A 13,452-nucleotide genomic window follows, 5' to 3' on the forward strand; every position below is an offset into this window, starting at 1 on the left:
CTCCCTGCCCTCCACCACTTTAAAACCTCACCTACAAACACTCAACAGAAGGGGGAAGGGAGGGAGCTGGAGACGACACTGTCCAGCAGAGGTGATCCTTGAGAGGGCCAGGCTGATCTTCCCCCCCACCAGGGTTCTCGCTTGGGCAAAGGTGCTGCACTTGTTTGGTACTTGTTCCTCCTCTGCGTGTTGGCAATGGCCAGTGTATCCTTCCTCTGACTTCTATAGTTGCAGGCCTGATTTGGCTCTGGCTGAGACAAAAACACTTCACCGTTGTCCAACATGCTCGCTCAGCATCTCATTTATTTGTCTGCATCATTTGTACCACATTTTCACCCTCATTGGGGAACCCAAAGCGGCTTATAACATCCTCCCTTTTTCCATTTTAGCCTCACAACAGCCCAGTAAAGTAGGTTAGGCCTGAGAGTATATGACCGGCCCAAGGTCACTTCTGTGGCAAAGTGGGGATTCAAACCTGGGTCTTCCAGAGCCTAGTCTGACACTTTAACCTGGGGTGGCCAGACTGCAGCTCGGGAGCCACATGTGGCTCTTTCACACATATTGTGTGGCTCTCAAAGACTCCACTGCCCCGTTGGCTGGCTTGGAGAAGGCATTTGTCTCTTTAAATCACTTATCCAAGCCTTGCAGTTCAAGTTAAAGTTGCTTTCTTTCCACCTCACCCATCTATTTTCCTTCCTTTTTTCCTCCCCTCCCCCAAACATCTGACAAGCATGTCGCAGCTCTCAGACATTTGACATTCATGTCTTGTGGCTCTCAGACATCTGACATTTATTCTGTGTGGCTTCTGTTAAGCAAGTTTGGCCACCCCTGCTCTAACCACTACACCATGCTGGCTCTTTAACCTGGCCTGCACAAAGCTGCTTTGCACAAAGAGCAGCCCGTTTCAAGCCAGATGCTGTGTGAGTGCAAAGCACCTGTGGGCGCTTTCTCTTGCCTCAGCCAGCACCGTTTTTAAAATGAAGCCCGAGGGTCTGTCCCGCCCTGCATCTTTTCTTTGAGGTGACCCCACCAATATGTTCCAGGTGGTCAAGCTGCACACAAAATTGGGGAAGCCCATTCCTTCCATTGAGCCTGTGGTAGTCAACTCGTCAGGCCCGGCCAACGGTTCAGCCAGCAAACCAACTCTCCATACCACCGCACTGACCAAGCAAGCTCCGGGGGTAACGAACAGCACACTTGGCTCAAACAAGGCGACGCCGGCAAAGAAACCCTTCGTTGCCACCAAGTTGGCATTTGCAGGTATGAACTCTGGAAGAGGAGCTGGTTTAGCTTGTAGAGCTTTGTGAGAGAGGAGAGCCAGTTTGGTGTAGTGGTTAAGTGTGCGGACTCTTATCTGGGAGAACCGGGTTTGATTCCCCACTCCTCCACTTGCACCTGCTGGCATGGCCTTGGGTCAGCCATAGCTCTGGCAGAGGTTGTCCTTGAAAGGGCAGCTGCTGTGAGAGCCCTCTCCAGCCCCACCCACCTCACAGGGTGTCTGTTGTGGGGGAGGAAGGTAAAGGAGATTGTGAGCCGCTCTGAGACTCTTCGGAGTGGAGGGCGGGATATAAATCCAATATCTTCTTCTTCATCTTCTTGATTATACAGAGGCGGCAAACCTCTGAGTGGCAGAATCAGGAAAGGATGGGGGAGGCGGGTGGGAATTTTTGTGTACTTCTCTATGTAAAAATGAAAACAAAAACATTAGGGCATAGAGGAGAAGAGGCAACTCCAGGCGTGCCTGCTTTCCACATTCTGGTTTGCAGAGGGATTCCCCCGGAACTGACCCCCGTTGTTGGGTAAAAACCATAGCGGGGAGGACACTTTGGAAATCTCTCCACGGGGAAATCAGTCTGAAGTAGTAGAGCATAATAGGAGTCAAATCAGAATGTAAGCTTTTGTGTGCTCCAAGCACACTTCATTGGACGAGGAATCAGGTACAGTGAGCAGAGCTACATCTAGCTGGTAGGCAGTGGTAAAAAAAAAAGGTAAAGTCCCCTGTGCAAGCACTAGTCATTTTTCGACTCTGGGGTTATGTTGCTTTCACAACGTTTTCACGGCAGACTTTTTTACGGGGTGGTTTGCCATTGCCTTCCCCAGTCATCTACACTTTCCCCCCAGCAAGCTGGGTACTCATTTTACTGACCTCGGAAGGATGGAAGGCTGAGTCCACCTGGAGCGTGCTACCTGAACCAGCTTCCGCTGGGATCGAACTTAGGTCGTGAGCAGAGGACTCCGACTGCAGTACTGTAGCTTTACCGCTCTGTGCCACGGGACTCTTAGGCAGTGGTTTAGAATGCAAAATGATACAAATTTAAGATCCAATGACAGAATAGTAAAATTAACAAATTGAGCAAACCTTTGATATGGGTAGCAAGAGCATGAGAAAGCAATAAAGCAGTAACATGTCAAGATGTGAAAATGTCTGTTTATCCCTCTATTGTTATAAGTCTGGGCCAAAAACTCACTTGTATCAGTCTGAAGTGGTTTGGTCTCTTCGGTCATCTCTTTCTGCCAAAGAGAGAGGCTCAGTTTAAGACTTGCTACTGCCCTGACCCAGATCAGATTGGATCTCAGGGTTGGCCCGGGTTAGTACTTGGATGGGAGAGCAGCAAGGAAGTCCAGAGTCATAACACAGAGTCAAGCAATGGCAAGCCCCCTCTGAACATCTCTTGCCTGAAAACCCCCATGAGGGGGTCTCCATAAATCAGCTGCGACTGGGCACCCCTTTCCACCACGGAGACAGAAGATGAGCGAGCGATCTCCGTTTGGCTATTAGGGAAGGCTGCTCCGTCCCGATCCCTTCCCTCAAAATGATTTTGCCTCTTTCCAATTTAGGAGCCAGCAAGCTGCCAGCGACCAGTGCAAAACAGGCGGCGGCAGCAAAAGGGGCATCTCCCAAAGTGGGGCTTCCAGCCGAGCAGTCGTCACTCGATGGGGACGGTTCAGGAATGCTGCTTGATGTGAACCCTGTAGGTTACGATTACGTGGAAGAGGTAAGGCTGGGTCAGTCTTGCCCCATTAGAACTGGACCAGGTTGAATCCAGTCCTGGACTTTCTAGGAAACGATGACTTTCAGAAAGAAGGAAGAAGAAAGAAGAGTTGGATTTATACCCTGTCCTTCTCTTGGGGTCTCAGAGCAATTTACAGTCTCCTTCCCATCCTCTTCCCCAGAGGTCATTTTGTAGAAAAATAGGTGGTGGAGCTCAGGAGCATAGCATATGTTGTCCCCCCCCCCCAGCCAAAAGCAACCTGATGCAAGAAAGGAGAACCTTCTCCTGTCCTCAGCCTTTCCACAGTCACTAGAGTGGCCCAACTTTATAGCACAGCAGATAGAAGAAGAAAAGAGGGTGGTTGTAGTAGCTACAAATGGATCTGTTCAGAGAACCAGTTTGATATAGTGGTTAAGTGTGTGGACTCTTATCTGGGGGAACCGGGTTTGATTCCCCACTCCTCCACTTGCACCTGCTGGAATGGCCTCGGGTCAGCCATAGCTTCTCGCACTTGGAATGGTGTCGGTGGACACCATGGAGCCCATGGGCACTGTGTTGGGTACCCTTGGGCAATACTTCCTCTAAGCTGTGGAGTCTGGTGAGCAAGAATTCTTCTTTGTGAGCGACTGCCATGAAAGTTGTGAGCTTCTGCATAAGTTAGTTTGCTCTGGGGCCATCCTTCCTGAGCTAGGACAAAAATGTGTGAGCCAGAGGCTAAAAAACTGTGAGCTGGCTCATGCTAACTCAGCTTAGAGGGGACACTGCCCCTGGGTTAGGGTGTCGAACTAGGATCTAAGAGACCCAGCTTCAGATCCCCCCTCTGCCATGGAAGCTTGCTGGGTGACCTTGGGCCAGTCACGCATTCTCAGCCTAACGTAATTCACAGGTTTGTGAGGATACAGTGGAGGAGACGAGGAAACAATGTGAGCTCCTTTGGGTGCCTGTTGGAGAGAAAGGCGGGTGGTATAAGCAAAGTAAAATAAAAATCTCTTTAGCTGTTTTATGGTCTGTTTTTGGTCTGAGCTGTCTTACGAATGTCTTTGTGCTGTTTCTTGTTTTTAATGGCTCGCCGGGCTTTTGAAAATATTGCTATTTTATGAAGTGACGGTGTTTTCACTTCAAAACCGGCTCAAGCAGGACTCTGGGGAGGTGGCATAAAAGCCCCTTAAAGGAATCAACTCTGAAGTTCGCCAGAGCAGGGCTGCCCTGCCTCTGCTGGACCGCCGGCGGTTGATGATGCTTCCTCCGCCTTCCAGGTACACAACGAGGAAGGGAAGATGATCCGTTTCCACTGCAAGCTTTGCGAGTGCAGCTTCAACGATCCCAACGCCAAGGACATGCACCTGAAGGGGCGGCGGCACAGGATCCAGTACAAGGTACGATCCGGTGGCCTCATCCCCACTGGCAGGGCTGTATGCAGTCAGTATGCAGACCAGCTCCAAAGGGCATGGAGTCAATCCGTCCTGTAGCCGCAGCACATGGCCTCGGGTCATACAAAAGCACGAGGCTGCTGTTACACAGAGCAGGGCAGTCGCCCCATCTAGCCCCAGCACTGTGTCCTCTGGTGGCAGCCCTCCAGGATCTCAGGTGGAGCAGAGGCTCTCCCAGAACTTGATAGATCCCATCCCCTTGAGATGCTTCTGGGGATTGGACTTGAGGGTCTTCTGCCACTATCCCACCTCGAGCCATTGACATGTGGTGCTCTCCCGTGGAACCATTCAGCATCAGATTCACAGTTCCACCCAGCCCTAGCAGGCCCATGAAACTGGACTGAAGATCTTTGATCTGCAAGGGAGAGATTCTGCCTCCAGTGCCAGCGCATGGGGGTACATGAGGTAGGTGGCCGCCTAGGGCGCCACCTCACCACGGGAGCGGGTGCCCCCTCCCAGTCCCTGCTCGCGCTGACCCTGATACTGTGTGCCATTCTTTCTTCTCTCAAGAGCAAAGAAAGAACGCCACACCCCCTGCCCAGCAGCCCTCTCCCGCTTTGGAGGGAGTTGAGCGGGGGCTGCAAGGGACGTTGTTTCTTCGCTCTGAATAATTGGAACGAAGAAACAATGCCCCCCGCGGCCCCTGCTCAGCTCCCTCCAAAGCAGGAGAGAGCTGCTGGGCAGGGGGTGCACTGTGTGCTGTCACAATGACGTCATAGGCCATGGAGGGGGGGGGCGGCGGTGCAGGGTTCTGCCTTGGGCAGCAGATACCCTAGCACTGGGGCTGTCCACCTCTGTTGTAGCCCCCCCCCTCGCCTAATGTGTTTTATTTTAAAAATTTGATCATAATTCATTTATTTGTTTGTCTTGTTTTCCTCCGGGGGGGGGGGGGGAGCCGAAGCAGCTTACAGAAAAGTTCCAAATTGCAACAAAAACACCCTAGTCTGGCAAGCTTATTTTCACAGGTCACAAACTAAGAGACGAGGGCTGTTTGGCTTATGCCCATGGGCTCTTCCCTACCTGCAGAAAGAAGGAGCTGGAGGGAAGTTGGCCTAGGTAGACCTTAGCTGTTCCTAAGCTATTACAGTGCTGTGGCTCAGTGGTAGAGCATTGGCTAGGCACACAAAAGGTCCCGAGTTCAATCCCCAGCATCTCCAGTTAAAACCCTAGAGTTCAAAAGGTCCCAAGTTCAATCCCCAGCCTGAAACCCTGGAGAGCTGCTGCTAGCCTGAGTAGACAGTACTGACTTGGATGGACCAAAGGTTTGAGTCAATGTAAAGCAGCCTCAGATGTTCGTATAGGTTCCTCCATTCCTTCCTAGGTGATGAAAGGCATTATAGCCATAACAGAAGTCATCGGGTTTAGCAGGATCACAGTGCTCAATTTTTCCTCCCTGAAAAGACACCCGATTAATTGAGTAAAAAGGTTTTAAAAAAAAAAGGCAGTCCCCTGTGCAAGCACCAGTCGTTTCCGACTCTGGGGTAACATCACATCACGACGTTTTCACGGTAGACTTTTTACCGGGTGGTTTGCCATTGCCTTCCCCAGGCATCTGCACTTTCCCCCCAGCAAGAGGAGAGCCAGTTTGGTGTAATGGTTAAGTGTGCGGACTCTTATCTGGGAGATTCCCCACTCCTCCACTTGCACCTGCTGGCATGGCCTTGGGTCCGCCATAGCTCTGGCAGAGGTTGTCCTTGAAAGGGCAGCTGCTGTGAGAGCCCTTTCCAGCCCCACCCACCTCACAGGGTGTCTGTTGTTGGGGAGGAAGGTAAAGGAGATTGTGAGCCGCTCTGAGACTCTTCGGAGTGGAGGGCGGGATAGAAATCCAATATCTTCTTCTTCTTCTTACTCATTTTACCGACCTCAGAAGGATGGAAGGCTGAGTCAATCTCAAGCCGGCTACCTGAACCAGCTTCTGCCAGGATGGAACTCAGGTCGTGAGCAGAGCTTGAACTGCAATACTCCTGCTTACCACTCTGTGCCACGGGGCTGCTGATTGAGTAGCTTTTCTTAAAAACTGTAGTTTTGGGGGGTATTTTTGTGTTTGTGTGTGGGCACCTGGAAGTCATGGCGACCTCTGGTGGCTGACCCCTACTGGGGACCCTGGAAGATATTCAGAGAGGCGGCTGAATAAGCCTGCCACTGCCCTCCTGACTGCTGGGTATTCCAAGGAGATCTCCCATCCAAGTACTTGCCAGAATTGGCCTTTTTAGCTTCCAAGATCTGAGATCAGGCTTGCCTGGATTCTCAGGGCAAAAAAGTGTTATTTTTAAGAAGTGCTTACAAATCCAGGTGGAGGGTTCAGAGCATTGCTGCCGGGGGAGGGGGAAATAGGGCAAAGCCATCACAGTGTAGAAACCAGTTCACCAGCATGGGCCTTTGCCTGGCTATTTATTGAGAGTGCACTGTACCAAACAGCTGGCCCAGGGCAGTCATAGTTGCTGCCGTGGGAATGTCAGGTGATCAACTAGTGTGCTCGAACCCATACAGCCTCCCCTCCCCTCCCCCCCGCACGAACATGCGCCAGTGCCTTTTCCCCAGGTGTTCCTAGGCAACGGCTGCTCCGTAGGGGATCTCTTTTCTTCAATGATTGTGCCTTGGTAACTGCCTTGCAGAAGAAGGTCAACCCCGACCTCCCCGTGGAGATCAAGCCCAGCAACCGTCTCCGGAAGCTGCATGAGGAGAAGCTGCTGAAGAAGCAGCAGCTGAAAGCCCTGGTGAAGAGGCGCCGAGAAGAGGAGCAGCGCTGGCACCTGGAGATGAGGCGAGTTTGTCATCTTCCCCTTGTAGATGAATACCCGGAAACACGGAGTGGGGTGGGGCTACAGCCAGCTGGGGACGGTGCCCTCCCCAAATTGAATACCCCCCCCCCCCGATAGCTTTATATTCCATGGATCAACATCTGGTAATCCTTGGCCCAAAAGAAGCCACTTAGCCTCAACTAGGGCCAGGGCCTTTTCTGTCCTGGCCCCTATCTGGTGGAACAAGCTCCCATTGGAGATTAGGGCCCTGCAGGGACTGTGGCAGGTCCACAGGGCCTGTACGACAGAGCTGTTCCACCAGGCATTCAACTGAGGCCGTGGACATCTTGTTATTCTGTGGCCTCTGCTGCAGGGGCCCCGATTAAATAACTCTGTTGAGTCGTTTACGTAATCATCTGTCGCTAGTCATTTATCTTAACATCTTATACCAGCTGGGGGATGTATGGGAGGAGTGGAGGGAACTGATAGCACCAACTGCAGAATTAAGAGTTTGTTTTTAGACTGTGATATTGTTTTATTATATGAATTTGATTTTAACGTTATAGTATTTGCTATTGTTACCTGCTCAGAGCCCATTCAGGAAAGGGGGGGGGGATATAAATAGAATATAACAATAACAACCAACAATTTGCAGTGCCCCACCAAGTCCTCTATTCGACAGGGGGTGTCACCCCCGGCACCCCTCGCTAGCTACAGCCCTGGGGCGGGGGGACCAGGAACAGGATCCTGCCAGCCCGGGCTGCTTTTTCGTACCTGAGCTGGCAGCCGGCTCTAGAAGAAGAAGGAGGCTGCAGATCTGTACCCCACCCTTCTCTCTGAAATAGAGACTCAGAGCGGGTTACAGTCTCCTATATCTTCTTCCCCTACAACAGACACCCTGTGATGTGGGTGGGGCTGAGAGGGCTCTCACAGCAGCTGCCCTTTCAAGGACAACTCCTGCGATAGTTCTGGCTGACCCAAGCCCATTCCAGCAGCTGTAAATGGAGGTGTGGGGAATCAAGCCCAGTTCTCCCAGATAAGAGTCCGCACACTTAACCACTACACCAGACTGGCTCTAGTCAGATGTCACGCCAACCTGTTGCTAAGGAAGCCATCTGGCAGAGCAGCATCCCGAAGGTACACCCATGACGTACAGTCAAGCAGGTGTGACAGGGTCTGAAGTGGGTCCCAGGCCAAGGTTTGCACGAGTGGTGGTATCTCAGGCCTGGCTATCGCATGAATGGAGACTGCCAAGGAAGGCTGGGGACAGTGTTCCCTCTAAGTGGAGTTCGTGTGAGCCAGCTCACAGATTTTTAGCCTCCAGCTCACACATTTTTCTCTTAGCTCAGGAAAAAGGGCCCCAGGGCAAACTGAATTATGCAGTAGCTCACCACTTGAATGCTGGCAGCTCACAAAGTAGAATTTTTGATCCCAAGACCCCAAAGCTTAGAGGGAGTACCGGCTGGGGATGCTGTGTGGAGGAAGGCAACAGCAAACCACCTTTGGAGAGCCAGTACAGTGTAGTGGTTGAGAGCAGGGGATTCTAATCTGGGAGGACCGGATTTGATCCCCGGCTCCTGCACCTGTGCCTGCTGGTATGACCTTGGGTCAATCACAAGTTCTCTCAGAGCTTTCTCAGCTCTACCTCCCTCACCGGGTGTCCGTTGTGGGGAGAAGAAGGGGGGGGGGAGGAGATTGTAAGAAGTTCTGAGACTCCCAATGAAGGGTGGGGCATAAATCCTAACCCTTCATCTCTCGCCTTGGAAACCCCATGCGGTAGGGTCGCCATGAGTCCTTTGCAACTTGATGGCACACAGTTGTTATTATTTAAAGGGCCTGTGAGTGTTCCTGTGAGTCTCCTTTCATCCCTTAGCATTTTGCTCCGCGTGGGGATGAAGGGGGGAAAGTCCATGGTTATTAGTCCTAACGGGGTCCCCCCCCCAAGCTCTTGTTCTCTACCATGGGAAAAGCTCTCGCTGGTGCTGGTGTGCGCTTCCTGCTTAGGGAATGGCTATCGCCACTGCTCAGCTGCTGTAACACAGTCTCTGCTTGTTGTTTCTCCCCCACCCCGGTCTCCTGCAGGCGCTACGAAGAGGAGATGTACTGGCGGAGAGTGGAGGAAGAGCAGCTGTACTGGGAGGAGCAGCAGCGGCGGCGCCTGGCTGCAGACTGGCGTCCCCCGCCTCTCATGGGCAGGCCAGGGGTGCCGGTGCCCCCTCTCGTGGTGAGTGCACCCGCATTAGGATTTTGGCAACTTCAAAGCTCAGACTTCCCGGGCTTGTGTGTAGTGCTCACTTTCCCTATCTTACTCTTAAGGCTAGACTGGGAGTTTTCCAGAAAAAGTTACAGAGTAGGTTTTCCCGTGTCTCGTGTAGTAACCAGGTGCTATGAGTGCTAGCTGTTCCAGCAAAAGCCCCGACGTGTGGCCAGAGGCAGTCGTAGATTTCTTCCCCAGACTCATACAGATTTCAGCCCAGTCGACGCAAAGGGGTGTTTTGTGGGGGGTGGAGGCTCCGTTCAGGTTCAGGATTTTGTCTTTAGTACCTGGCAGTGCATGGGGCCGTTGCTTTTAGGCTAGACTTAAAACCTTTCAGCTGGCAAAAGATTTGCCGGGTTTCTGTGGAACAGTTAGCCTTATTTGGAGATGAGAGACAAAGCAAACTTGGAGTCCTTGTGGTTTCAGTATATATTTAGAGTTTAAGCTGAAGAGGTGGGTTTGCTTGGTGGGTTAGCTAGTTTGGTGTGGTGGTTAAGTGTGCGGACTCTTATCTGGGAGAACCGGGTTTGATTCCCCACTCCTCCACTTGCACCTGCTAGCATGGCCTTGGGTCAGCCATAGCTCTGGCAGAGGTTGTCCTTGAAAGGGCAGCGGCTGTGAGAGCCCTCTCCAGCCCCACCCACCTCACAGGGTGTCTGTTGTGGGGGAGGAAGGTAAAGGAGATTGTGAGCCGCTCTGAGACTCTTCGGAGTGAAGGGCGGGATATAAATATAAATCCAATAGCAAGAAGAGGGGGTATCAAAGTTGCATTCCATCTTAACTCTTCCTCTGTCTCAAGGGTTTTATCTCATCTCCCTCCTTCCCACCCCTGCCTCAAAAACATTATTCCATTCCTTGTGGTTTCAGTATATATTGAAAGCTTAAGCTGAAGAGGTGGGTTGGCTTCCTATAGCAAGAAGAGGTGGGATGTGTGTCGAGATTGCAGTCCATCTTAACTCTTTCTGTCTCCCAAGGGTTTTACCTCATCTCCTGCCTTCCCTCCCCTGCCCCAAAATATTATTCCATTCTCTTGCCAAGTTTGAAACCCGTCTTTTGTGTTTTTTCTTCCCTCCTTCCAGATTGCTAGTTAAAGCCTGCCATTTTGTCTCCCGCAGCCCACCCGGCGGCCAGTCTCTTCTGACGACCGGCACATCATGACGAAGCACTCCAGCATCTACCCAACGGAGGAAGAGCTGCAGGCCATTCAGACGGTGGTGTCTCACTCTGAGCGCGCCCTGAGGCTCGTCTCTGACTGGCTGACGGAACAAGAGTCCGGGAAAGAGGAAGGGAATAAAGAACCAGGGTAACGCTTGCCTGTCAGTCCAGTGCCCTTTTGACCCTCCCTTCCTCCAGCTCTGTCCTCATCTGTTCTATCCTCACCACAAACCTATGAGAGTAGGTGAGGTAGAGAGAAGGTGATTGGCTTGAGGTCTCCGAATGGATTTGAAGTGGAGTTTGGTAATCTCTCCCTCTGTCTCAAGCATTGGTCCCTCTAAGCTGCAGAGTCTTGTGAGCAAAAATTCTACTTTGTGAGCTACTGAATTAAAGTTGTGAACTACTGGCTTTAAAGCTGTGAGCTACTGGCATTGAAGTTGTGAGTTGCTGCATAAATTAGTGTGCTCTGGGGTCATCCTTCCTGAGCTAAGACAAAAATGTGTGACCTGGAGGCTAAAAAATCTGTGAGCTAACTCACGCTAACTCAACTTAGAGAACACTGGTCCCAAGGCATTTAGTGCTGGTGGACATCGCTTGTGTTGCTGGGAATCCACTGTTCATCTTGGCTGTCTCCCTGCATTAGGTTTTCATCTCCCCTGCCAAGGAGATCAGGGTGGCACTCGAGGGTCTCCCCTCACGCGAGAGAGAACGGCAAAGTCTGAGTTTCAGCATCCTAAATGCAGTTGGCTGGGACTCAACCAGTCCTCTCATATCATATAAGGGAAACCCAGAGGCTTCTTGGCAGCCCTGCCAATGCTTTTTAAAAATTACCTGTGCTGTGTAGTCAGATCCCTTTAGCTTGGAGAAACGTCGACTGAGGGGGTGACATGATAGGTTTTACAAGATGATGCATGGGATAGAGAAGGTAGAGAAAGAAGCACTTTTCTCCCTTTCTCACAATACAAGAACTTGTGGATACTCCATAGAATTGCTGAGCAGTCAGATTAGAATGGATAAAAGGAAGTACTTCTTCACCCAAAGGGTGGAATTCACTGCCACAGGAGGTGGTGGCAGCTACAAGCATAGACGGCTTCAAGAGGGAATTGGATAAACATCTGGAGCAGAGGTCCATCAGTGGCTACTAGCCACAGGGTATTGTTGGAACTCTCTGGGGCAGTGATGCTCTGTATTCTTGGTGCTCGGGGGGGTCAACAGTGGGAGGGCTTATAGTGACCTGGCCCCACTGATGGACCTCCTGATGGCACCTGGGTTTTTTTGGCCACCGTGTGACACAGAGTGTTGGACTGGATGGGCCATTGGCCTGATCCAGCATGGCGTCTCTTATGTCCTTAAGTTCTCCTGAGCTCTCCCATGAGGGGCCATGACTCAGTGGCAAGCATGTGCTTAGCAAGCAGTAGGTCCCAGGTTCGATCCCCTGCATCTCCAGTCCAAGGAGCTAGCAGCGGTGATGTGAAAGACCTCTGCCTAGGACCCTGGAGAGCTGGTGCCGGTCTGAGTCGGCAAGAGTGGCTTTGATGGGCCCAGCATCAGGCGGTTTTCTCGTGTCCCTCCCTACAGGAAGAGTGAAAGCTGGCCCCGGGTGCTGAAAGGGGTGCTGAGAGTTGGCATCTTGGCCAAAGGGCTGCTGCTCCGCGGGGACAGGAACGTGCACCTCATCCTGCTGTCGGCCCGGAAGCCGACTCTGACTCTCCTCCAGAGCATCGCTGAGCAGCTGCCTGAACAGCTGGGGGTAAGATCTGCATTGGTAACTTTGGAGAGGGGTGTGTCTGGGCGTGCGCAGCTCCATCTGCGTAGAATTCCATGAGCAGATCAACAGGGCCCCGTCTCTCCTGAGGAGCTTTTCGTTCTAAAGCAGATCAGCTGGTGAGAGCCAGTTTGGTGTAGTGGTTAAGTGCACGGACTCTTATCTGGGAGAACCGGGTTTGATTCCCCACTCCTTCACTTGCACCTGCTGGAATGGCCTTGGGTCAGCCATAGCTTTCGTAGGGGTTGTCCTTGAAAGGGCAGCTTCTGGGAGAGCTCTCTCAGCCCCACCTACATCACAGGGTGTTTGTTGTAGGGAAGATAAAGGAGATTGTGAGCTGCTCTGAGACTCTGAGATCGTTGGGAGAGCAGGGTCAAAAGATGGAGAGGGGCAAGCCTGAGGAGGGCTCTGAAGGCCAAGGCAAGGAGCTTGTCCTGCTAGTGGAGGGGAGGCAAGAGGTCGATGTAGAAGTTTGAACCAGGGGGTCAGAGCAACGGGAGAAGGGAGTGATTTAGAGAGGGGCAGAGTTCGAGAGAATGGAGACTGAACAGGGGACAGACAGAGGGACAGCGTGCAGAGGGTGATGGCATTTGCTGTCGTGTGGTGTTTCCCAGAAGGTGACAAAGGACAGTTACGAAGTTGTCTCCAATGTGGAGGAAGCCAGTATCGTCATTGCCTCGTCCAAGGACCCCAAAATGCAAGCGACGGTGTCGCTTACCTGTCCTCTGATGAGAGAAGAGGCTTCTGCTGCTGAGTCTGCTGACCCAGGTGAGTTGCTGGTCGCTGAGCGGAGGTGTCTCGATGGGCACCATTTAGACAGGACCATTAAATCTTAGTTACTTTTTCCTTGAAAACGCAAGGGCTGGTGTTTGGGTACACCCCCGGCTGATCTAGCAGCGGTGGCAGCTTGCAATGAAGTTCTCCAGCTCTGACTGGAGGGCGCTTCAGATATCACTCTAAAACAGGAGTGGCCAAACTGTGGCTCTTTGTTTGGCTCTCGAAGCCCCCACCACCCTGTTGGCCGGCTTGGAGAAGGGATTTCGGCGGGGAGGGTGGGATACAAATCAAATAAACTAACCCCCCCCCCCCCAAAAAAAAAAACAACTAAATC

The 13,452-nt window shown here is 52.0% G+C and overlaps 2 protein-coding genes across 2 annotated transcripts in view; both read left to right on the plus strand.

Annotated features, from left to right (window-relative positions):
* REEP6 (receptor accessory protein 6) overlaps positions 1-13,452 on the plus strand; it is a 518,143-nt gene that overhangs the window by 158,552 nt on the left and 346,139 nt on the right. The window lies entirely within an intron of this gene.
* LOC132567045 (zinc finger RNA-binding protein-like) overlaps positions 1-13,452 on the plus strand; it is a 49,582-nt gene that overhangs the window by 27,406 nt on the left and 8,724 nt on the right. Inside the window, exons 7-14 of the mRNA XM_060232638.1 lie at positions 1,044-1,260; positions 2,839-2,996; positions 4,250-4,369; positions 7,039-7,187; positions 9,247-9,388; positions 10,537-10,724; positions 12,155-12,326; positions 12,956-13,109. Coding sequence (XP_060088621.1) covers positions 1,044-1,260; positions 2,839-2,996; positions 4,250-4,369; positions 7,039-7,187; positions 9,247-9,388; positions 10,537-10,724; positions 12,155-12,326; positions 12,956-13,109 — 1,300 coding nt within the window. The remainder of the gene's footprint in view (positions 1-1,043; positions 1,261-2,838; positions 2,997-4,249; positions 4,370-7,038; positions 7,188-9,246; positions 9,389-10,536; positions 10,725-12,154; positions 12,327-12,955; positions 13,110-13,452) is intronic.

This window comes from Heteronotia binoei, chromosome 2 (genome assembly GCF_032191835.1).
Source record: "Heteronotia binoei isolate CCM8104 ecotype False Entrance Well chromosome 2, APGP_CSIRO_Hbin_v1, whole genome shotgun sequence".
Lineage (NCBI taxonomy): Eukaryota > Metazoa > Chordata > Lepidosauria > Squamata > Gekkonidae > Heteronotia > Heteronotia binoei.